General features: G+C 40.2%; 1 protein-coding gene across 1 annotated transcript in view; it reads left to right on the top strand.

The window, feature by feature from the left end:
- stau2 (staufen double-stranded RNA binding protein 2) overlaps positions 1-26,739 on the top strand; it is a 103,868-nt gene that overhangs the window by 3,302 nt on the left and 73,827 nt on the right. The window contains exons 5-7 of the mRNA XM_042510548.2: positions 2,116-2,251; positions 18,780-18,939; positions 23,863-23,970. Coding sequence (XP_042366482.1) covers positions 2,116-2,251; positions 18,780-18,939; positions 23,863-23,970 — 404 coding nt within the window. The remainder of the gene's footprint in view (positions 1-2,115; positions 2,252-18,779; positions 18,940-23,862; positions 23,971-26,739) is intronic.

Below are 26,739 nucleotides of genomic sequence, written 5' to 3'. Positions count from 1 at the left end.
CAAATCCATGTCTAATTAATGTTTTTTTTAAGATTTTTAAGAATTCAAAATATATCCACTTTTGTACCTAAGCGGTGCCTTACTTCAGCAGTAGATCACAAATGCTGGCTGCAGCAGCCAGACAAAGTAAGATAGGATAATAACCTGTCAGAAAAAAGTGGACCTGTTAAGCTTCTCATTAAGGTTGTCAACAGTGAGCTTAATTTTCCAGAGCAAGACAGCTGGTTGTGCTGTCTAGTGTTTTAGTGTATTTTAACTTTTTTTTAAAGACAGTGTTTTTAATGAGAAGTTTGCTCTCAAGCTTAACTTTTTTTTCCCACACTCAAGAAGTTAATCGTAAGCAGCACAACCAGTTTCCATTTTTGTCACTATTTAGCTATTATTTTCAACTCTCTAAATGCTAGTAAAATGAGCATGTTTACATCTCACTTACAAAGAGCCTAGATTTTTTTCAATAGTGTCAGTTAATTGTGTGAGAGGGGAATGGGAATGTATGATGGGGGACGGGGGACATGTTTTTCTTGCTTCCCCTCATTTGGTTAAAGGGATGGTTCAGATTTTTTTTTAAGTGGGGCTTTATGAGATGCTTATCCATAGTCAGTGTGTCACTGCTGAAGCAAGCAGGAGTACCACCATGGAAGCGTATGAATGTACTGCTGTGGATGGAGGCAGAAGCAAAACATATTTTAGCCGCCTACAAACAGTGCAAACTAAAAAAAAAAAAATCAGTGTAAGTGCACACTATATTTGGTCACCACATAGTCATCAATCATAATCACAGTTTCATATTTTCACAGCTTTACATTGCTGTCAGACAGACAGCTCTTTCTGATGGGGAACTGAAGCTTTTATATACATCTCAGCTTTCTTCAAAGCCAGACTCCTTTGACAAAAACAGAAACTTCACCTTGCAGAACAGTGGAGTTGCTGGTCTACCACTACCTCATACAACGTCAAACAGCCCCCCCTTCACTGCTTCTTTAGTCATTTGTTGTGCTAGCAATCTATGGACATCAGTCCAAAATGTCCCAGCTGTTCTGGAGCTTTTCAGGAAGGATATGTTGAACCTTTTAACAATGGCATCTTACACCAAAACAACAGGATCAAAGAAGGTTTAAGAACCCAACAAAAAATGCAACATTTTGTGTAGTTACAATGGTTTATTCTCCTCTGACCTTCCTGTGTCATGTAGCTATTATTAGAGTTATTAGATAGAAAAAGACACATTGTTGACCATTATACCTCTTGATACCACCATAGTGAGTAATTCACACTTCAAAAGATTTGAACGCCTCCTTTAAGGTTGCAGCAGTGCCCTCTACTGTCCTTTTTTTTCTTGAGCTAATCATATTGGTGAAATAAGATATATCCATTTGGAGGGAGATGGGGATGCCTCAGAAGTCAGAGAGCAGTGTTTAACTCTGGGATGTTTCTATCTTTCATGTGCAGGAACAATCACAAAGAAGGGGCCTGAGGTCAGGGAGGGGAAGAAACTTGGCAGAGCATTTATGTCCCGCCTTTCCGTCTCCATTATTAATGGAATGTTTCAGTGTTTGGGTTTTTCACCTGGAGGAGTTTGACTTCCAGGAGTAGCTTCTTAGCCACTGGATATATTTAAATAACCCATGTTCATAACAAAGCCCACACAGACCCACTCAATAAAGCCTAAGTGCAGGCTTATGTTTTATCTCTGCCCAAATTAATACCGCTCACCCCTCTTACCTCTCCTACCCTCTGTGGCATTGTTGTAGTGAAAGACCTCGTAGCCAGCTCTTAATGGGATTAAGAAATCCCTGTGATAGGTTATGCAACATCAACGGGGGGCTTTGGGATTAGCAGTGCACGCATCATACACTGTCAGACAGGTAGGAAAGTTCTTAGTTTTTAGGTAGGACACAGACATTCTTATATTCAAACATGTTGATTTCAGTACAGTGTAAAGACATGATGGTGCTTCTGTGGTATGTTGAAAAAACTAGATATTTTTCTGCATTTCTTATAGTTTTATGATGTCAAATAGAAATATTCCATTCATGTTATTGGCATAAAATTTACAACAAATTTCCATGGGTTTCCTGGCTTTAATCCTTGATATTTACTGTCTTATATATAAAGGCAGTATAACACCCACTGTGGAGCTGAATGGTCTGGCCATGAAGAGAGGGGAGCCAGCTATATACAGGCCTCTGGATCCCAAGCCCATGCCCAACTACAGAGCTAACTACAACTTCAGAGGGATGTTCAACCAAAGGTAAGCTCCAAAAACTGAACTCACCCAGCTGCCCCAGCTGTTGACCAGTTCAGTCCCAAAGCTATGTAGTAACACTGGCTTATTGTCCCAAGATGGGGAAGGTATCATGATGAGCTTTTCTAAAGTCAAAACAAATGTATTTTTATTTGCTCATTCGAGAAACTAATACTTGCCCCACATTTATTTTGTCTCCTGATTCTTGAACCATGTTCACGTTATTGTGGATAGATCTGCAGATTCAATATAGATAAACAAAATACAAACAAATATTTCTCGTCTTTCAGTTGGCACACTTTCTGCACTAAAGGATCATTTATTGATAATAAGATGATTGGTTATTCACCTGGATCTCAGCAAGTGAAACATCTGTTCTAACACCTTCTGTTCTACATGAGCACTTAAATTGAGCTTTATTATAGTCAAACTCACACTATAGTCACTCAAATTGAGTGCAGTCCTGCTGCAAAGTCCTTATAAAAAACACCTGTACTGTGTGAAACTATAAATTCATCTTTAAAGTGGGGTTGTCACTGTAGCTGTCCTGAACATTGTGTTTTGGGCTTTGAGGCTTCAGTAAGAAATGTTCACAATTAAATGAATCTTCAAGGGGTTTGGGTACTGGTGTAATGAGGGACGAGGACATAAATCGGACTGTATTAAAACATCAGTTTTCAGTCGGTGCACCTAAAATAATGTGACTTTTAGCCACTTTGTTAGCATGCAGGTCGCAGAAACGTTAGCTGTAGTACAAAAAAATAACTCTTCTTCTCTTCTCTTTTGTTTTTATTTTATTCTTAACAACCTGAACACAATCTTGCTGGAGAGACTGTCATAACAGCCACAGGCTGAGGAAGAGTTTTTGTTTTTGTTTTTTTTTTTTGCTGTATCGCTTGACAAGTTCGCTTTAGAGGGGACAGTTAATTTTCTTGTTCACATTACTGCCACACACCACATGACTGTCTAGTGGAAGCATATCCCATCATTTTGTAACAGCTTTGTTTTCCCAACCACATTAAAACAGCAACTAGTATTTTTCATTTTATCCACTTTAGGAATGCTTCATTTTGGGCTATATTTGTGGAATGGTAGGTGGCTAAGACGCAGAGGAAAAGGCAAGCTTTTAGAGTAATCTAACTTAGTGTGGACATGGTCTTGATATGTTGTGGACGGCCTTAAACTGCGTTGTCTCTTTGATCCCAGTGGCTCAGATGTGTGTCAGACATGGCCCTCCACTCCATGTGTTGTCTCAACTGATGAATGCGGTGCCCTCGTGGGGTCCCTTCGCACTCAGTCTCTGTCAACTTTCTTTCATCCCTTCGTTTTCTTTTGCTTTACTGGAGCAATCCAGCCATTTCCAAAACTCCATAAAAATGCCACGGAGGTGCAATTAATGATCTTCTCCCCCAGTGAAGGAATGTTATGTCGGATGTGTTTGACTTGCCTAACATGAAATCCAGGTACACTGTGGTACTCTCAGTTGGCAAAGGAATGGATGCTCCTTTTTGTGTCTGGTAGACAATATTGAGAAAATCATCAACAAAGGAGTGCAGCAAAGAAAAGAGAAATTGGTGCATTCTTTTCCTATGTTTAAAAGGCAAGGCATAAAGTTTGTTGCAGTTTATGTCTTTAAATGGTAGGCTTATTCTTATACATTTTTTCTGGAATGTCAGCTTGGTATAAATATTTTTCCATAGCAGTTTATGCAGTTATTAATATTCTAAATATTATGATATAATTTTAAATACTGAGACAAGCTGACAGATGTTGTGCATACAGTTTATAGAAGCTAAGTTATGTGGCTCCAGAGCACACACTGTTCCGCAGAACATAATTTCGTAAAGCCAGTATTCATTTCGGTTAGTTTGATATGCATTGAGGAGACAATAAGGTTTCCTCCAGATGGCAGTGTTTCCTCATTTTAAAAATCCTTAAGCAGTGCTTATCTAAGGTGATTGAGCACCCATTTTGTAACAGGCAAGGTAGGAATGTGGGGTTTTTATATAGGTTTTTATAGGTATAGATTTCTGCAATGTAATCTGTATTATTTACATGCAAAGCATTGCTTATTAAAGCACTTAAAATACAGAAAGTCTTAACAGAGAAACAAATATGTCTGTTTTGCTTCTTACATAAACTTTGGCTTATTAAAGTCCTATGGTAAGGTATTCTGATGCCAAATGTGTTGGATATCTTTTTAAAATGTGGATACGTTGCCAGAAAAAGTCGGTGATTCAGTTGCAGTGTTGGGTAACTGAGTCTAGTCAGCAGACAGTCTAGCATCTGGCTCACATCTTCCACTATTTGATCCATGCAGGAACAAACGGGGGGTGAAAGACTAATGTCTGTGGGGTAGAGGAGAAAATCTGTTTTTTAGCATCTGTCTGTCAATGTCATATGTCACAGGGATGAGTTTGTAGGAGACAGGCTGTGTCTGTTCCTCATGTTTTGTTTTCTTATGCCGTTTTGTAAGGAAGAGCGGGGTGAAGGGATGTGTGTGTCTGAAAGAGAGAGAAGACGTAGGAGTATATATTATCCCAAGGTCACTTATGTTTTCATTAGGTCTCTTTCTTTCAGTGTAGTCGAGCCCTGGATTAATGAAAGTGAGACCTTCTGAATATGAATTCTCTTCATCCGATGACTGACTACGTGGCGGAGTGGCAGGCCATATCCACAATCAGTCACCTTAATGATGCTGCGGGGAAACGAAGGTTTCCACATGCCCATGTCCTTACCTATTATGATGAATAAGAGTGATCCGGAGTCATGTTGATGGAAAATCTTACCATTAAAAGGGCAGCCTGGCTCTGATCCATCAGCGCTCTAATCACCACCAAGACCAGTATTGATTCGTTCAGAAAGTGCCCTGATGAGGAAATATGGCAATAATATGAAATGTGCATTTATCAGCGTCTTAATGAATCTTATTTATGGCGAAGAGCCTGTGCATAATTTCTTTCCATCCAAGTCCTAGTTTAAACCAGCGATTCATTTCTGTTATCCTGCAGACATAACCACACCATTGTTCATTCTCAAATACTTTACATACTCAGGATGATTCGTGGTTTTCAGCTTATTTAATCAGTGACGGAGCTGCTGTGAAAAATTCCACAGAAATTCAGCCCAAATGATTCACATACATGATCACTGAATCAGGAAAATATTTTTTGTTATCAAGAATTATGGTTACATCAAGCTCTATCATGGACAATCCAAAGCTCCCGTGTTATCATTGGAACACCTGATTCCAGTGACTCATACTGGGCTCCTCCGGTTTATCCGTGGCGCTCCCAGTTTTCCCCCTGCTGCTGTGATCCCAGGGGGGCGGGGGCGCCTGCATCCTGCATTTAGTCACAGTTGGAATTTGGATAGGGCTTTCCCTGTTAGAGCAAAGTAGAGCAGTCAGAAGCCGCCCACCTCCTCCCAGCCCTGATTTGGTTATGTCAGTAACATTATGTCAGCTGGAGGAACAGTGGGCTGAATGACTGACTGGGGGTGCTTTGCTCTGTGACATTTCCTCCTGTGATGATGGTCAGATACTGAGATGGCTGTTCCTGCTTTCTCTGTAGGAAGACTTGGTCACCTGTGCTGCAGAGTACCTACAGTAAACTTATGTCGGCCAGTCTGGATTTTTACACCAAAAGGAGCATAAATAATATGTAAATATATAACCTGATTCTTCTTTTCCACTCAGATCTTTTGATCTTTGTTGCATCTTCCAGCTCACAGTTTTGATGTTTTGGCCCACATCTTTACTATTTCATTGTCATTGCTCTTGTAAACCTTATTTCCTCTTCCAGCAGTAGGGTTGGGTATCAACACTCAATGTATTTTAAGGTACTGACTGTATTAACCTTCTATTAAGTAGTATTGAAACTTTTTTTAGTTAAGCATTTATAAATAAAATATACTTGACTTGACTTGAAAAATAGACTTACTTTAAATAACCAAATACATGTTGTGTGCCAACTTAATGTATAAAAAGGAAACTATTTGCTATTACATTGTCCATATCAGTCTTATGAGGTGATAATATGCCAGTGTCGTGCTTGTAGCTTGTCCCCTTGCCCCAAAGTGGGCAAAAGAATCAATATATGCAAATTTAAAAGAAATAAATCAATCTGTCAATTTTCAGCTACTGCTACAAAAACCTACAACAATGAATATTAAGCATTAAATACAGATATCAATAGCCTAGAAAAATAAGTGCTGACCATTTCATTTGAGGCACATGAAGGGTTAAAATGCATGTTGGCTGTATTCTAGACTGACCTTGTAGCTCTATGGCTATGTCCTTGTAAAATCAAAGACAACCCTATACATGCCTTTGTGATGCTATGTGTCTGTGTGTGTGAGTCTGATCATGTAAGAAATATAAAGAGACAGTTGCCATGGAAAGATACTTATCCTTGAAAGATGAATATCCTCATGCCTGTAGGACATCAGAATAACATCACACGAAGATCACACACAGACACACACACACACACACACACACACACACACACACACACACACACACACACACACACACACACACACAGACACGCATACACAGGTGTACTCTGTCATCTACATCTCTAATTGGGCCAACCTGGCTCACTGAAAAGGCAAAGCTGCCCATGAGCGCTTTTCTATATTCAACATTTCCTCTCATCTCTTCCTATGTGGAGATATCAGATATCCTCTGAGGTCCTCTTCACACACGTGGTCTCCTTTTTTCCTGCTCACTTTCTCCCACTCAGGTTTATTTTTTTATATAGCTTACTGGCCTGTTGGGCCTCAGAATCTCATATAGCCTTATCGGGACACTGTGTGCTCTTTCGTCCACTCATGCATTCCACAGATATGATTTCTCTTATCCATCCCATCATCACTGCTGTCCAAAAACAAAAAGGAGCTGCCAAAGCCCACAAGGTAGAGACTTCGTGGGAATAGCTTTTTATTGCATTATGTTATTTTTTAAATCAGCGTGTATCTGTGAAGATCAGATGTAAATCAGATGCATCCACTCAGATAGTTCATAAGGTACCATGGGCTGCATGCCAGAACAAAGGATAATCTGTCCAAATTGTACAAATGGGTGTAAACTCATAAAGCAGTGTTTTATTGAGGAGACTGGGGGTGGGGGAGTGGAACACAGGTCCAACATAAACAAATGCTTAGAATGATTTGTGCTCAACAGACTCAGTGACACAGAAGTCTGGTCTCTCCTTTCATCTCTGCTCCTCTGAGTGGAGTTTTGTGTTTGTGTATCCCTGTGTGTCCTCCTTTCCTCTTTTGTCTTGATGCATTGAATGTAAAAACGGACCTGAGACCAAGATGTACTAAGTGTGTTACATCAGTGGAAATAGCTTTTGTAACTCTGCCTTTCAGTTTGTTTGGCAGAGTCAGACAATCTAAGCGGGTTTCTTCACAAGAACTCACAACTGTATTTTCATACAGATATACCCCACTTACATTTATCTTTTCCCAGGAAATTATACCACTCTTTTACTGTCGTGCTCAAAGTGATTTTTCATATCTGAGTAGCTGTGCAGCATCAGTGCTGAGCAGTAAATGGCTGTCAAGATGGTGCATGTCATCTTGTTGGACAACGCGACTTTACTTTTTCCCTGCACTGTTGTGCATCAGCTCTGCAGAAAACCAATTTTATCACATTCATCACTTGTACTGGCAAATCCTGGCTACTGTGCTTTAACTATTTCTAAAGTTCTTCCTCAACAGATTCCAGAGATACTCCCTTAGTGATTTGTGCTCTCATTTAAAGGGACAGTACATCCTCAAATCAAAAATACACGATTTCTGTCTGTCTGTCTGGTAGTGCCATATATCAGTTATCGGAGTGGAGTTATCGGCCTTAGAGATGTCCGCCTTCTCTCAAATACAACAGAACTAGATGGCACTCGACTTGCTCTACTCAAAGCACAAAAAAATAAAAATAAAAAAATTCAGCAGTAATGTCTCTTTCTAGAAATCATGACCCAGTTACTCAGCTAATCCATAGACCTTGTTTGGAGCAGATTCATGTAGGAACTATTTTCTGTCTACTGAACTACACCAGCTAACTATATCACAGTGCAGAAGTAAGCGCGTGTCTACCACCAGCTCATCTAGCACCACTGAGCTAGCTAACATAAGGGCTCAGCAGAGTAGGACACCATTAATGTTTACATTCAAGTTCAACTTTATTATCCAAAGGGAAATTAGATCAGCAGCAACCATCAAGACACAACAATTACACAAGTGAAACACAGGATACTTTAACTACTTTAACAGAGTCAGAGGCTGGAACATTTCAGACACTGCATATAAAGTGGATCAAGTCAAATAAAGGGCAATGCAGTTGGTAAAATAAATAATAATGAATACCCAGGCTAAGATAGATCACAGATGAATAAATAATTAAAAATCAGGGTATAAAGACAGGATGTAATCTAGAAATCTGTCTAACCCACATACACACACAAAGTACACAGACTGCCAGATAAGACCAGCAAATTAAGCTTTTCAATGGCAACACGAATAAAAGAAGGTCTGGCACGTTTCATTTTGGTTCGGTGCCTTCTGTAACGGCGGCCAGAATGAAGGAGATCAAACTCAACAAAGAGAGGATGGTCAGGACAGGTCAGGATTTGTTGGGCTTTACTGATGACCCGGTTATGATACATCTCATGCTGAGCACAAGCCTCTTATCCATTTGTATATGAATGCTTTCTTTTGTGAGATGAAATGATTGGCTGGTGTTATTCGGTTGATAGAAAATAGTTCATAGTTCATAAAACCTCTCACAACAAGGTCTGTGGATTATTTTGAGTAACCCGGTCATGATTGCTTGAAAGAGACATTGAGTGCCATTTGGTCCCATTATATTGCAGAGAAGGCCAACAACTCCAGTATTTCTCCAACATTCGGTGACTCACATCAAAACAATCTAGATTCAGAAAAAGCAAAACAAATAGCAGAAAACAGAAAAATATGCATTTTTGATTTTGAAGTGAACTTTCCCTTTAAGGCCCAGAAACACCAAACCAATGTCAGAGAACCAGCAGCAACGAAAGCCCCCACTGCTACGCCTCATGTTGCTATGTCTCAACCAAAAAGTTGCACATGAACACAAGAAACTTACCAACCAGAACATACGTTCTGTGCCATGCTTCAGTGGACAATGACACAAACCATAAGGAAACATTTCTGCTAAAGAGCTCAAGGGCTAAAGAAAAACGGTCTTTTATAACAAGTTAATTTCAAACTCACTCCCTTTTTGGCTGTTTGTTTACGTTCCTCAGTTCCGTCACTCTTTTCCTGCGCAGAGCTGAATTAGTTTGATTTTATTTACCAACCTGCTCTGCTATCGCCAACGTTGATTCAGCACGCTGAATAGGTAGAAAAAAGCCAACCAAAGCTGACAAGAGCCAGTGGTGCATGACACACGACAGCAACTAGGGCGATGGCCGCTTACAAACGGCCCAACATTGACCGACTCGTTGTGTCGGGGCCTTTAAACTTTTGGGATTAGCCTTTATATGTTATCATCCAGGATGCTGATTCAGAGATGCATCCTGCTGCACATGTTAGGCTCTTGTATCCTCATACAAAAGCGTATGAACAGCCCTTTTTGTAAATAGTGTCTCTGTATTTATTCTCCAGTCCAAGTGCACACCCGGGTGTTTTTATAAGTCTACTTTCTCCACTTGATTTCCTGTAATTATGACAGGGAGAACAGGATCCTTTTTCAGGGAAAATAAATTCTTAAGTTTTAAAAACACCGCAGTCACTAGTCACTTTACTGTGATTGCATATGTCATGGGAAGAAGTGATGAGGAACACAGAAGTAGCGGACATGTTTAACAAATTTATACCTGTTCTAGTTGGTTTGAATCATACCAGCAGTAGACACTTTGTGCATCAGGGCTTTTTCAGTGCCATATTACTGTTAGGGGACCTGTCTTCTTGCGTCATTATAATAGTTTTCAGTGCGGGGAAAGTCAAAACAAAGTTTGTTCAGTTAAGTGATGCTGCACGTCTTCTTTGGTGGTCCTACCACTTGAGAGCTCACACGGAAATTGGGGAATCTGAGCAACCGTATTTCACATCATGTAATTGGTTTGTGTTGCGCTCTCAGCACAAGCAAACCGCAATCCAGCTCAAAAATCCACATTTTAAGTGTGACTCAGTGTGCTAGTTTGCTGCTCATCTGAGTTTAAACAGCAGTGTTCTCACCTAACCTTGAGTGAATCAAACATTCAGTCTGGCCAGCAGCCAGTTTCGAAGAACCATTTATCAGTCAGTGAAATATGTCCCCTAAGAGATGCCTGGATGAAAAGAGGAAGGAAAATCATTTGCAGGCAGAGAGGCTTGCATAGAAACTAAGTTATTTTTTAATTTTCTTTTGCTATGTCACATAAATGCACACATGATGCAATTTCTTTGCACACACTTGCGAGTCTTCTATTACTAACTGATCATTTTTGTGCTCAAGGAGTCAGTATTATTCACATAATGCCTGTTTTCAGTCAGATGATCTCCAGTGGTTGCTTTTTTATTGCCAGCTTAATGAAATCCGTCCTTGTTTTTTACCCACAAAGCCCATTTTTTTTCTGTAGCGTGCTACCTGTCATTTATAGTGCTGTAAATCTATCATGTTTGGAAACAAATCTTGATGTACCACTGTGACTCAGCAATAAAGTGTGACAGGAGAGCAGGGGTCGGTTTACACGGGGGCCGTGACTTCTCGTGAGCCAGGCATGGAAAAGGGCACACTGATTACAGAGCTCGCACAAAGAGAGCTTTAATCTCTTGTTCGAAACTGAAACCACAACAAACAGTAAAAACAATAAACACTGTCAGATTGGACAATTTAATTAAAATTGGTTATGAAACCTCTGTTTTATGTACTGAGTCTTTTAGGAATTCTTAAATAGCTATTGTCGGCACAGGCAGTGATATGTGTAGTCAGTATGAGACACCAGCTGTCTCCTGCACATAGACACAGCAGTGCATTACACAGGAGGGATTTGAGGTAAGAAAATACATCGCCCCCATGACATACTTAAATGAAAAAAAAGTTTGGTTATATTAAACTGTAGAATGAGACCTATTCGTGGCCGGTTAAAAGCTGTGGATGGTGAGCCCACGTTATTGACTTTACATTTGCTTTTATTGTATTTTAAACCTGACTGATTTGATGTGTGTCGGTGACAATGTCGATTTGAACATTCAGTTTTTATACAAAGGCTCCACCACAAGATTCACATCTTAATGCTCCAACACATGAACCATTTTAATTTCTCACCGTCGCAGTGAATTAATGTATCTGTGAGTCAGAGATGCCACAGGGGACGTCTGTTTGAGTAACTAGTTGTGGCTTCTTTGAGACCGCTACAGGTCTCACATACACAGGTTCTCATTATCACATTAAATCTGTTTGTTTGCATTTTCGAACATCTTTTCACACTTTCTCCATCTGTTCTGTAAACGTTTGAACACCCTCATCATTTGAAGGTTAACTGTTTCTACTTCTTTAAAACATTTAACTAAAAGCAAAGTTAAATACAGTGTATTTCTGTATTGAGTTTTATAGTTTATGAGAAGGCCATTTATTGGCAAGAATTTGCCAATTTGATACGCAATGCATACAGTGGTTATGATTTGATATTTTGCGATACTGTAAGCAAGCTGATATATTGCTTTTTTTAATCTAATATTAGAAGCCAGCGATGTGCCCTTTATGACTCCCTGTTTCACAGGCCTGTGTTCTCTCGCTAGTTTACTCTACGATATATTGTTATGCTGAAGATGGATCTAGTGATCAGGGGTTTAAGCACAACACAAAATGAACTGAAACTAAAAATCGATAGTGTGTTTGAGAGTTGATACAGTATCAAAATTCATAATTGTTTACTCACTGCTAAATGCCTTGTTTCTCAAGGTTATTGATATTTTCTAACACCGCTTGTATATTAGTTGTCACACACTTACAATTCATGTTGTGTGAGTGAATGCACCATTGATTGCCAGTTAAATTGAAACTATAAAGGATCTTGGTGTGTCTATGACCCAGTGAGGTTGCTGTCATTGTCTTTTCAGGAAAAAAATATTCGCACTCTGAACTAAAGTTTTAGCTCATTACGCTAAAGCATGGATGTATAAAGAGAACTGGATACAGTGTTGGAGGCAAGGTCCTGTTCATTCCTGAAAATTGCTCTTTGGCATATGTAGCCAAAAAGTCTAAATTCTGGATATAAAATTGCCTGGATTTCCGCATCCTTGGGCCCAGAGAGCATGTGCATCTGAGATTTCTGCCGGCCAAGCTGACTAATTCTGTTTTAGCGCTGCGCTAACTTAAATGTGGATGAAGGTGATTCAGTGGTGCGGTTCTTGTAGACTTTCGAAATGTCATTGGACCAAATGGATCGAATCCTGAATTCTGATCATCTCATGTTGGTTCTGACGTTCACAATAATGTATCTATTGATTTACAGACATATCTTTCACAATGTTAATCTTTGGAAAAAGTCTTTTTGGGCCCAGTGGCATCATGGGACAGAAGTTATAATTCCACTTTTTTTGCCACTATGTCCAATAGGCTTTAGAGCTTGGTGCTGTTCCCGCGGGCTTGAACTAAATGGCCAACATAACAGATGACAGTTATAATATGGTCACAAAATTGAATTTCATCCTCTTATGTCATAGTTAAATGAACAAACAAACACAATATGCAACACCACTTAGAATAAAATTACCAGATCTGATACTGGTCTTGTCATCATTAGAAGCAGTGTGTTGTGTTTTTTCAATCCCACTAATGATTTAATTTTTCATTTACTTTAAATACCACGTGAATTTTATTTTAGTGAAAACTCTGAAATAGATATTAGTGGGTTGGAGCAACTGTAACTTGTATTTTTGTGTTTTATGGCTAGGGGCTGTATGGGAAAATACTCCTTAATGAGCAATTACTGACAAAGAAATAATTTCATGTGAAACCACAGCTCTGCCATCACGCTGAATCCATTTTTCCCATGTGGGTTAGTGGTTTCTGACCTCACATGGGGTCCAAGGAACTTTGAATACACTTCCCAACACCATGTTTACTTGACAACATGGACTGTTTTCTCACACCACCATGTATTTTCTACATTAACAATTGCGTGCGGCAAAAGGGAAGGAAAGCAATCAATGATGGACACGGGGAATGAAGAATGGAAGTTGGGAGGGAGAGAAAATAAGTAAAGGTCTGACAGCAGATTGGAAGAAAGTGCAGCTGGTGGAGAAGTGATCCTGTCCAAGTTTTTGCATCCCCCCCACCCCCAAATCTCTGTCACCCTTTTAATCCCAGCACAGCCCTGTAGCCCTTTACAAGGCTTTGAGTCAGTTGTGTGTGTTTATGTCTGTGTGTAATTGTGGTTTAAGCATACAACTGTTTGCATGTGTGGCCAGTAGACGTCTTGGTGGTCAAGCGCAGAGATGCTGGAAGACAAAGTGGGCCAGTACGCTTCCTCATTCATGTCTCGTTATTTGTCTGTGTTTGGTTGGCCCACTTTTTCCTGTCTGCTGCTCTTTTGCTCTTTCCTGTAGTAGAATACATATGTTTTCAGTCTTCCAGGCTTAATCCAGGAGCAACCATACTAAAGCAAGCTTGAATTGCTTAAATGTTTGCCTTTATTAACACTTACACAGGTCTGCACCACTGCAAGCAGCATTACAACTGAATTACTGTTTCTTGATTTACCATTTTAGTTTAATAGTTTATGAGCAAACTGACATTTAAATGTGTGTTTCACACATATTTTACATATTAAGAAATTAAAAATGCAGATGTAAAAAGTCCCTTTACACTGTGAATTTAAGATGTCTTGGACAAAAGTTTACATTTTTAGAGAGAAATTGAAATATGTTTTTGTCAATTGAAAACTGTGGTTTTAGATCCTGCTATGAGACATGTCCGACGGCTGTCAAAATCCATCCATCCATCCATCCATCCATCCATCCATCCATCCATCCATTATCTATAATCACTTATCCTTTAAAGGCTCAGGACAAGAGGTGGGGAAAACCCTGCACGGGTTGTCAGTAAATCACAGGGCTGACACGTGGACCAAATACACTCAGTGTCAGGTTTGAAATTTAGGGCTAAAATCCAACAATGTGGGTGCGAATACATCCCACATTTATAGTCTAAACAATCAGATCACCACACTGGCAAGCTGGCATAATACTACTGCTAAAAACATATTTACCCACACAAACTTACTGAAAAATCTGCATTTCATGTTCTTTTCCATAGCTGCAACCAAGTCCACATTCTCCTCTTCCTGTTGTGAGGTTTTTTTGTTTGTTTTGCAAAGAAATGTGACTAAGACAGCCAAAGCTCATTTATTGTTGTGCTATAGTTTTATGCAGTTATACATTGTTGTAGGTTGTCTTTTAAAGGAAGAGTACACCAACAAAGCACAAATAGAGAAGCTATATAGTCAAAAGAACCCAGCAACACAGCAAGACCAACAAAAATGACTGCCCTATCTGATGCCCACATGGCCAGTCAAAGGCAGCTTCACACAGAGAGCAGTACATATTCGCAAAAAAGAAAACAAAAAAAAAATCAGCACCGTAAATGCAAAAGCCCACCCATACAAAGATCACCCATGTACAACATATTGTTGTGCTAATTATATAATCACAAATGTGTATATACATTAACTGCTGCAAGTTTCAACAACTTAATGAGTATTTTATTTGATATTTTATGGTGTATGAGTAGTATTTGTGACCTCTAATGTGTTTTCTAACAACCACAAAAGTTGACTGAGCAGATTAAGGGCTGCAATATATTGAAAAATAATGAATTTAATGTTTGTTCTTATGGAGAAAATGGCAGCTTTATGACCAAAAGGAAGTGCTGCATTTGGTTTTGATTGCTGTGGTCTGCACAGGTTTGCCAGCCATAGCTGTTGAAATTTTCACAGCTTTTTCCACACCACCATCTGCAACTGGTCAACGTCATGTGTTGAGTTACACACCAGATATTTTAAGTTTGCATACATAGATTCCACAAGTTGTTGTATCACTATATGTTTGCATTTTTATTTTATTCTATTCAGAAAGTATGGTCAACTTTAAATAAACTGACTGTACATCACTGTGAGTACTAAAAATGATTTGATATGATATGAAAAAAAGATTTCCCAACGCACCAACGCTAACTTGAAAAGTAAAGGAAAACCCAGCTATGAAACTAGAGCCCATAGTGGTGGGATTACTCCAGCTGCAATGTGGTGATTTGCGATATAAAGCAAATGTTGGCTAAGGGTGTGAAATGTTAGGGGGACAGTGGCCCTTTCTTTACTTCCTACCCTCTTACTTCTGGTGCCCTTATTTGGACTCCACTCATCTTCGAATTAGGCCTTCATTTTAATCTCAGCTAAACACCTGTAAAAGTTTGTGAGCCAGGGGCATAAAGAGGAGGGGGCAATGGCCTCTTCCGTACACCCTGTCCCCCTGCTTCTCGGCACAGACTGTATAAAATAATGGGCGTAGCTAACGTGATGTATTGTCATGAATGTTGAAATTAGCTAAAGAAATCAAAACAGTTTTTTGTATCAGGCTGTAAAAATGTTTATTTGTGCTGCAAAGTTGAGCATTTTAACATGGGGGTCTGTGGGGATTGACTTTGTTTTGTAAACAACCTCAAGTGGCCATTAGAGGAACTGCAGTTTTTGGCACTTTGGCACTTGCTTCATTTTTCAGCCTCAGAGGTTTCCCCTTGCTTCTGGCTCCCTTGCTCGGAAACCGCCCATCTTTCAACGCAGCCTTCATTTTGATCTCAACTGAACACCTGAAGTTTTTATGACCCTATTTTGCATAGTTACGACATAAAAACACCTGGCAAAATACTTGAAACGGCTTCTATGCAAGTTACCGCTACAAGCGACGTCACCTGGACCACATTTTGCCACGATGACACACAGACACACTCACAAGGTGGAAACAATACCAGCCATTGTGACGTTGTGATGGAGCCGCTGGAAACAATAAGGCATGCCTATGATACTTTTCCATCAAATGTACTCCATAGCTTGTGGTATAAAGCCATGTGACCGCAGTACTTTCCTCGCGTGAGCTGTGTTTTTTGACATTATATCGACATGATCAAGCTGACATTACTTATGGAAACAAGCGGCTATATCTGGTGCTGTAAATACAAATATGCTGAAAAATAACAAAGGTAATGAATGAGAAGTAACCTGTTCAGTCTGGGAACAAGTGTTAACACATGCAGTAAGAGAAGATCAGCTGTATTTTTCCTGCACAGGCAATTAGAAAGGAAATAGTTTTCCATGCCACAAGAGAAAATAGTTTCCAGCCGAAATGTCACCCCGTCATTTATAGTAATAATTGCAATTCCATATCTCCCATTTCCCAGTATAGGACTGTGTGTGGGCTCAAAAACATCAGTGTCTTTGAATGTGGCTGTGTGTTCACCCATGAGTCTTTGAATGATTAAAGATGAAAGAGTAACCTTAACTAACCTGGCTCACATTAAAAAGAGCTGCAGGAAAGCTTCATCCTCAAAGTGAAATCCATTACTCACTGCTAAAAGCTGATGAGTTATCATTTGATTGAGCTGTGGTATCAGTGACTTTTTCTTTCTCTCACTCAGTCACTCATCGCTGAATCACAGCAGATACACACTCACACACATGCTCACGTCATCACACAGACACGGTGGTGTTTTGTGTTTTTTCTTTCCCCTTCAGCAGTCTCCACACCCTCCCTACAGGTGTCCTGGTCCAATTCCCTCTCTGTAGTAATAATAATAACAAAAATAATAATTGATAACACAGAACAGGCAGAGCCAGCCAGCATGTGCTGATTTTTGTACTGGCCACGGAGCGCTGACGTGATTTTCCTGCCTTTTTTGTCTGCATGATTTTGATGTGTGTGCGTGTGCTTGCCTGTGTTCTTGGCTGACTTGCTTGTGTGTAAGCCACTACTTTCCCACGTTGCAGAGTAGGGTCTCCCACAGGCCTCCCTCCACGTCCGTCTCTCTCTTCTCTTTTTCTTTACTTCTCTCTCTCTCTCTCCCTCCCCTTTAGTCTCCCTCTCTCTCTTTCTTATTTCTCTCTCTCCTCCTCTCTGCACCTGTACTCTGCGCTCCAGCCCCAGCTGCTCCCATCTCGGCTCAGCGCTGTTGGCTGGAGCCCATGTTGCACTTGGCATGTCCTCTGAGACCCTGGGGCCACACTTGACGTGCGAGGGCCAGGCAGGCCCCCGCCCAAGGAAGGCTCCCGTGGCCAGGAGGAGCTGAGAGCAGACGGATGAGAGAAGGGCTGTGGGCTGGAGAAAGACCTGCTGGAATTCTGGGGGTAAAACGCTGACTCATTGTTAGGCCTGCTGAGCAGAAGATTGCGGAAAGACATGAGGAGAGGGGGAAGAAGGGGGGAGATATTCAGAGAAATTACTCATGTTTATTAAGAGTTATCTTAAGTGTCTTAAGTGTTACTGTTAGTCAAGAGGCAGCATTTCCAGTATTTTGGTTTTAGAAAAATGCAAAGAATGCTTCAGGAAAACATAATCGAGACAATTTCCAGTTTATTACAACTTGGGTTTTTTTTCATAGTTTCGGCCACAGTTTCTATCAGTTGTGACAACACTTCACTCACCACACTTCCTGCTGAAATCAGGGAAAAACACGTCAGACCCACAATCAAGCTAATCTTCAAAATCAGATAGTTGTCAACATGCCAAAAACTGAGTCATTATTGCAAATAGGAATGATTACCAAAACTACCAACATAAGACCAGAGGTTATTCTGTGATTTTTGGTAACATTAGCCAACCTTGTAAATCAACTCCACCCCATTCACTAACTCCTCATGTTTGGCAAAGCTCAATGCCTTCACCAAACATGAAAATATTTCATCCATTTAGACTCACAATAAAGTATTAAACATCTCATCTGCTGCCATCCATTTGTGTCTACCACATATGGTGGTATAAGTATACACTTGCAGAGTAGAAAGAGGACTGAGACGGATATTAAAAACATTGGATTCCTCTCCTCTCTTGTTAGCTTTCCCACTATTTCTCATTCCTTGTCCTCCATTGGGCAGACATTCTCAGCCCTTCTCCCCCTGACCCAGGAGGGGGTATTACACACGCGGACTCGCAGACCTCTAAATCTGCTCGGTGACAGCTCAGTCCCGCTCTGTCAGGACCCAAAGAAAGAGAGGAAAATCTATGTCCAGGGCCAGAAGAAAGAGGAGAGGATATATATGTCTCTGTGCTTTGTTTGCCATCCCTAAGCTGAGATTCAATAGCAAGACATCAGTCAAATGGTTGGCCAACAGGCTATTGTGTAGTAATTGACCCTGATGAAGTGGTGGGCCTTTAATTTGGGAACAGTGTAAACGGTGTGAATTGATAACTTGGCTCATAAAGTCTGAGCCTCTCCCCTCCCTTGTTTTTCATATATTTATAGATGAATATCTCAAAAATAAGCTTGTTTTATATGTTTTGTTCATTCCAGGTACCATTATCCCGTTCCTAAGATCTTCTATGTGCAGCTGTCTGTGGGGAGTCACGAGTTTATTGGCGAGGGACGCACCCGCCAAGCAGCCAGACACAACGCTGCCATGAAGGCTCTGCAAGCCTTGCGCAATGAACCCATCCCCGAACGGCCACCACAGGTAAACACACACACACACAAGCACTTAGAAACAGGAAGGCTTGTGCAAGCAGTGTTTACTCACAGTTTTTAACTAGAGATTGTTGATTTCCATTTTGGGAAACCCTGCCGCCACTGTCAGTACAGTTTCATTGCTGTGAAAGCTTGAATGGGCTCCTGAATTGACACACAAAATCCATTTCTGAAGTTTAAGTTATTTAACACAGATTCAAGGGAGGGTAAAACAGGTTATTTAGAATTATGGCCTCACAGTTATATGCCTCCGTGAAGCAGAGAAGTTGCAATTTAAGTTTACATCCATGTCTGTCCAGACACATGTTTCTAGCCATGACAGATGTCAGATCTTAAAATACAGATGTTGCTGCAGAGAAGCTGCATATTCAGAAACATAGATTCTTCACACACATCTTCAACCAGGCAGCTCAGAGGATGAGTACATCAACACAGTTTCAACGTAGACACCCAAAAATAGCGTTACCAGTTTAGTGTCTGACCAAATGTCTTAAGGTCTTAGAGAGCTTTGATGTTAAGTAATGGCCAGAAAAGTATTTTTACAGAACATTATGATTTCTCATCACTGACATTTGACATTTTGGATATAAAATATCATCACTTCATCATTCTATCCTATTTGACATTTCTGTGAAATGTTGCCATAATTAGATTATGAATACTTGAATGAGAACCAAACATGTATTGTGAGGTCACACTGACCTTTGACCACCAAATTTTAATCAGTTCATTCTTGAATCCAAGTGAATGTTTGTGCCAAATCTGAGGAAATTCCCCTAAATACCTTCTTGAGATATTGCCTTTACAAAATTGAGGCAAGGTCACCGTGACCTTTGACCTTTGGCCACCAAATTCTAATCAGTCACTTGTTGAGTCCGTGTGAATGTTTGTGCCAACTTTGAAGAGATTCCCTCGAGCATTTTTAAAATATCACATTCAAGAGAATGGGATGAACAGATGGACGAATAACCCAAAAACATAGCTGCACAGCTGTTGCTGGTGCAGAGAGACACGCAACTCTTTCTTACATCCAAATAACTGAAATTATATGAAAAAAGAAATCAAACTGTTGAAACTGCTTCTCTTCCAAGTCTTAAGAGGTCACACCACTCTCCACCTAAGTTGCCCTCCAATCATTCAAACCTCATTCCTGCAGCACTATTGTTACTTTGTAAGTACTTTCACCTCAGATGACTGTCTCCCTGCTCGACCCCTCCCCCTTTAAAACTCTTCCCTTAATGAAAAGTCAAAGGATTTGCTTTGCTGATCTGTTTGTGTCGTCCCCAGAGAGGCTCCATCAAGAGTGTTACGCAGTGTTCCTTTGTGGATACTAAGATGAATATGTAACCACCTTTCATCAGATTGAATCCAAATCCACCTCAGCTCTAATTACTTTAATGTATAATTTAAGCCTTGCGGTCTCCACAGTTTAGTTTACCCCTGGCAGGAGAGTATTTTCTCTGTTTTTTATTTTGCCCTTTTTGATTCTGCCTGCTCCCAATGTCACTGTACCTTTCCAGAGATTCCCCTCAGGCATAGCTGTTAACTGTTGTTATCATCTCCCACCGGAAATCAAATTACCCCATATCCTCACCGCCTGGCATCGTTGATGGTTATTCAAAACGCTTTGGCTCTTCTCACTCGCCTGACTTGCTGTCTTGTGGCGTCGGCCTCCATAAATGTGCTCTTTGTTTGCTGCTGCTTCTGAGTCTTGCTTTACAAATTGAGGCACATTGTGTCTACAGTACATGTCTGTCATCCTGTCTCTAAGTGTGTGTGTGTGTGTGCGTGTGCGTGTGCGTGCGCGTGCGTGTGCGTGCGCGTGCGTGTGCGTGCATGCTCTTACATGTATTAATGTCTGGAGGTCCTCAGGCTAAAAGTGTTCTTTTCAACTATAGACTGTCAAACCTTTATTTTGAGGAAGACCACAGGTAAATATCAGTCACGCTGTAACTGTGTTGTGTTTATACACAGGTAGAGCCAACTCAACAGGGCTTCAGGCAATAAAGATTATTTAATGAAATGTCTGATTTAGCTTGTAAATTACTGACAGTTGGTTTATATGCTGATGATACTATGAAAGTTGTTATGTTTTCTGTGAAACAAGTGCTTTTATTGTCTTAAAAAAAGCATGTGAACCTTACAATCAGCAGTTTGACTGGATATTTATGAGGGGAAATCTGCATCATTAGAAAGGTTGCATGGTCATGACCTGGTTGTGATGAAAGACGATAAATTTAGAGCTGTGAAACTGTGACCTCTTACAATAAACAGTTACTTTCCTAGGAATTAGGTCGTTCTGTCCATTGGGAGACTCTCCCTCGCATCGTTTGATGTTGAATCCTTTTGCCCTATTGCGAAATCAATTGCCCAGGAGCATTGATGTGAATGTGAAGCACACTGTTCGCCCACAGTCACTATTCATTCAAACTCCTTCATAGTGAGAGTTAATGTCTCAGAACAAGTAAAGAACCCATATATCTTCACTTGTTTATTCATTTCCCAGGACACTCTGTTCAATAGATCCATAAGTAGAAGCAGCACCGAAGTCTGATTTAGCCCTCTATTTGTCTTTGTCACAGGAAGGTCTCTTGGTCATTCTGTTCTGCACACCAATACACACCCACAGACAGATGCGGACATTTACACCCAGCGGCTTGTTAATGCAGCCTTGAGAGGGGATTCACACTATTAATCACACACGTTAAGAATGCTTGAAACAGAAACACAGGGATATGTAACCATGAAAACCATGAATACATATTAGAATTTTAGTGAGTTCATGGAAAAGGGATAAATGGATTCTCAGATTTCACTCATGTCTGCATAAAATACAATACAAGGAAATGTATGTGTCAGAAAACACAAAACAAAGCAGAGCGCATGATCATCACCTCTCGCCAATGTGAGGTCTTTGTCCGGTGTGGTAGGTGCATCGTACCACGTGACCGTTTCCCTGTGAAATCCAAGAGAACTCTCAGTATGAATCATGCGTTGTATCAGGTCACACAATGAGGCAAGTGAAGGGAAGAAGCCCAAAGGGAAAGACCGCAGCCATTCAGACATAATCAGACAAAGAGCTGGACATGAGAAGATAGAGATCGGGACAGCACTCTGCATTCCCATAGACAATTGGCACCGAAAACCCCTTGTTGTATAGCTGATGATATGATCTCTATAACGTGAATGAGGTTTCTTATTAGTGGAGGTGAATAAAACTTAAAGAAGGCAAAGACTGAAGGCTTAAACCTGAGTCATCTGATATTAAGTCCAAGATTACTTCACAGTTTCATGGGCGGCAAATTTTGTGGATTGAGAAAAAGTTATTCAAATTTTTAACATAGTGATGTCGTTAGGTCTTTCTGGAAATAATGTCTGGTTATCCCACTGATGAAACCTGCTGGTGCTTTCCCACTGACCATAACTGTCTTTTCCTTTTTTTTCAATACATCCGTCCTATGTTTACTGCCTAATGAAAATACAAACTTGAGCCATTTTATTTCTTACCAGGAGAGATGGTTCTTTATGCTCACAAAAAATGATTTGTCTGGATCAGAGTTAATATGTACAACAAGTCTCCTATTTAAGGGACCGCCCCTTTAAGAGACCTTCTTGTACAGACAGAGGACCACCAGTCGTGTCCTGGATTACCGAGTTCTCAATCCCATATCAGATAAAGATCACTGTCAGAAGACAGACAGGCTTCTTGTTGCAGCAGTTTGGCTGACATCCACCCTGTAGGTGTGTAATTCTTGGTTTGATATGTTCACAGTTTTTGGGGTCACAGTTTACTATTTGTTGGTATAAAAAAAAGCAGGGAAAACAAAAAAAATACATTTTTAAGCCTACGCACTGGCGACAGCCATAGTGTGGGACACATTGTGTTTTCGGGTTGCTTGTCCATCTGCCCCATTCACACAAATGCAATATCTCAGCAATGTTTGGTGGGAATTTCCTTAAATTTTTGGCACAAATGTCCACTTTGACTCAAGGATGAACTGATGAGAATTTGGTGGTCAAAGGTCGGGGTCACTGTGACCTCACAAAACATCTTTGCTGTTAGTCCTCCTCTGTACTTCTCAGTAAAAAGTAGTCCTTTGGTTAAGGGGCATGTTTCTCAAAGGGCGTTATTCAGTGGAATCATACATGCCTTTATAGTGATAATGTCCATTTCCACAAAAAAAACACACTTTACACCTTTCATTGAATTAATCACAGTATATTATATAAGTCCAGACAGACATAGATGTAACTCAACACACTGTGGTGATGCCATTTCAAATGAATTAGCCTCTTTAATGTGGCTGTGTTTCCACAGAAATAATGTTACCCGGCATTTGGTAGGTTGAATAGTGTCCACTTTTATTTTTGGTCTATCCACCTTTTCTTCAGAAAGACTGCAATGCTTCTAAACGAGTGCAAAAATGACATCAGAGGCTCCTCCAGCATTGGCTCCTCTCCTCATGTTCCCCATAGCAGTGATGTTAGTTATATGAGTTTGGCAAACCTTAAAAGAATGTTTTATAATAATAACAGTAACTTTATTTATATAGCATCTTTTAAGAGAAAGTTGTATATTAACAAATCTAAAAGAACATGTACAAGACAGAAAGTAGTATGAAATAGTATAGAATTCCAAATAATTCAAGTGAGTCTTAAAAGAAGATTTTAAAGAGATTACTGGTAGATAAACTCAACAAGTAAAACTTTTGGTGGTGGCTCTCAGAGTTCTGAGTTCTTGACATATTCTGGCCAGTTTGTGAATAACAGATAATGCATTTTGTGAACAAGTGTAACAGAACAATAGTCCATTTGGAAACCTATAACCAAAAAGTGGCACTAGTTTGATCAGTTTCACTCAGTATGTCCCCTTTCAACATTTTGACCTGTGATGTTTTGCCTCTTATTCCAGAGCCCAGAGGAAAAAAGCGAGACTGAGGAAGGCACTGATGCCAGCAAATCAGAGATCAGCCTGGTTTACGAAATTGCCCTAAAGAGGAACTTATCTGTCAACTTTGAGGTGAGAAAAACATGACGAATGTATGTCATGATTATGAGAATAATCCATGCAGAGGGGAAAGGATGTGTAGTCATGGTGTATTACAAAAACTAAACAGCTCATTGAAGGAGTCACACTGATAATACACAGTCCCCTAATGATAAGGGAAGTGATGTGCAAGGATATGCGTATTTACCCGCTTTTGCTTAATTTTCCCACAAAGGAGGTTTCTTATCTTAATGGAAGTTGGAAAAAAAATATGTGTACAGGAAGTTAAAGATGGCTCACTGCTTTTTAAAATCTGTGGAAATTCTCATGATGTCAAAGTGTTTCTGGACTGATATAGGACACCAGCATGGGTTCCAGAGATGTGGATGTGACTCAGCTGATAAGGTGCTGTGTAATGATGGTCATTCAGTACTTGAACTTTTAGGCAGCCTTGTGAACAAAATTAGATGGGCTTATACCAATAACATCTTTTTTCCTGAACCTGTCTTCAACATCCAATTTTCTTTTAGTAATCAATTACCTCTTATTCTTACATTTATTTCTCAATGCAATACAATATGTGAACCCTCCATCACATGTTTCTTCGTGGAGCAAATTCGAACAAAATCAGGTTTTTATAAGGTTTATAAGTTATAATACACCTGTGTTTAATATTCACACCTGAGATGTTGTTTTGTTTGGCTTCAGTGCTCCGTAATGATTAAAAAATATATATCTTTTGAATAATTTTGCGCAATTTTAACTGAAATTAGACATGACATTTGAAACTGGGCATCTGAACTACAATTCAGAATTCAATTTTGTGGGCTTGAACAGAATTACCCTACACATCATAACCAATAAAAACTTGTAATGATGAACCCAGAAAAAGGTACATGCATGAACCCTGCAATTATTTAAAAAAAAAACATCTGTAACATTACCTTTTGCTTTCTCGCACTCCCTCAAATCAGCCAAAATGCCTTTATTCTCTCACATTACATTATATCATAATACAAAGAGTCTTGTTCCTTCATTTGCTCCATTTACGGTCTACCTTTGGGGTCCACACAATTCACAGAATTACAGTATGATTGAATCTAATCAGTCAAAAGTCAGAAATCAACCCTTCGTTTAGTTAGTTGTAGCTGTTTCTTTCATTGTGGTTTCCAGTCACAGGATGTCGTTGAGGGGCAGACAGAGAGGCAGAGCTGTTGCGCTGTGCTCATCACTTAAATCACTACTGATGAGAATCATGGAGGCAATCAATGCCGAGCTATTGACATTAAAATACAAGTCCAGCTGCTCAATATCAAGCATCAAATCACCTTAATTTTGATGCATTACATGAAAAGTGTTTCCAGCTGGAGATTTTCAGACTAAGTGAAATTCAGTACTTGACCAGCAGTGCTTTTTGTACTCTGAGTTATTTGTGACTGAGTTGTATAACTCCGACATTTCCTGACTGGAGCTGTAAGCCTGATCATTCAATCACTGTCATCTGCTGCGCCAAGTCTTGCACATGTTAACAGCATTGCGTCTTTTGTGGTCAAAACGTCTGCAGTAGTGTGAAAAAGTGTAGAACTTGAGCAAAGGCAGTGATTAATTTGGTGGAGGTGAACAGCTGCAAGAAATTCTAAAATGTGTGTGATATTGATATTGAAGCCCCAGTGCTTTGTAGAAAAAACTTCTTGGGGATTTTTCTCTTCACGTCAGTACATTCTTAGTCAATTTAACACCCAGCATGCAGTGGCCATTAGAGGAAATAAATCTTAAGCCACCTCTGCATCGGCTTGTTTGTTCAGCCAGAGCATATTCTTATCCACAGCTGCCTCTGAGAAAAGCTTCTTTGCAGCAGAAGGTTGGCAACCTTGATAAACTCAGCTGGGAGCTGCCCAGTGCTGCTACAATCTCCCACTGGCGTGTTCCACTGGATAAGAGAAGGCCTTAACTGCCTTGCTCAGTGTTTTAGTTTGAGTTTCCTCAATGCATTACAGGGAATCCTACCACTGCTTTTCTAACAATTCAAGCCACTGTCCCCAACTTTGCTAAATCCATGGAGAAGTCAAGTGTGTCCTGACATGACCTGCAGGGTCTGTTCTCCTTGGCGTTCACCGTATCTCAGCTGACTCATCCAAAATTCACTCCCCGATCGGCCTCTCTTCTTCTACTGCACTCTGCAAGGTGCCAAAAACAAGGGAGGCTCAGTTTACTCTGTGTGCCCCCTCCCTTCCTCCACAGAATCCCTGCCTTCCACCTCTCCTACCATTGCTCCCAAAAATCACACAGAGGGTGGCTGCGTGTTGAGACTAGGGGAAAGGCAGATGGGGGTGAGAGGAAACAGAGGGACAGCGATGGAAGGAAGGGAGGGAAACTCTCCTCACTCTGTTGACTTTGCTTGCTAATAAGAGTTTACACAACATTGGAAAAATTATCTAGGAAAGCTGTCCAATCCTCTCTTTCACCCCCCTCCTATCCTCTCATCTTCTTTGTTCGAAAACACATTTGCTCATCAGAGCATGACATGGCCATCCTTCCTGGAAATACTATTAATAATTTCAGCCAGCTAAATCTGGATTGATGTGATTCATTATCTGTCATGTCTTTGTCACTGTCAGCAATTACGCCGCTTTCATTTTCAGACCCTCCAAATTGGAAGCTGACAGTGGCGGTTTTTTAAAAGCAGACCACAGCCACATTTCTCTAAACGGTCTCTGTTCTGCTTACTGTCAGTCTGGAGATTCTTCATTATTGCTGTCTGATGGACAGTAAATCAGTAACCTCTCCCTACTTTGTCTTTGT

This window comes from Plectropomus leopardus, chromosome 21 (assembly GCF_026936395.1).
Source record: "Plectropomus leopardus strain MGB_pleo_1.0 chromosome 21, ASM2693639v1, whole genome shotgun sequence".
Taxonomy (NCBI): Eukaryota; Metazoa; Chordata; class Actinopteri; order Perciformes; family Serranidae; genus Plectropomus; species Plectropomus leopardus.
This window is presented reverse-complemented; position numbering and strand designations above follow the sequence as displayed.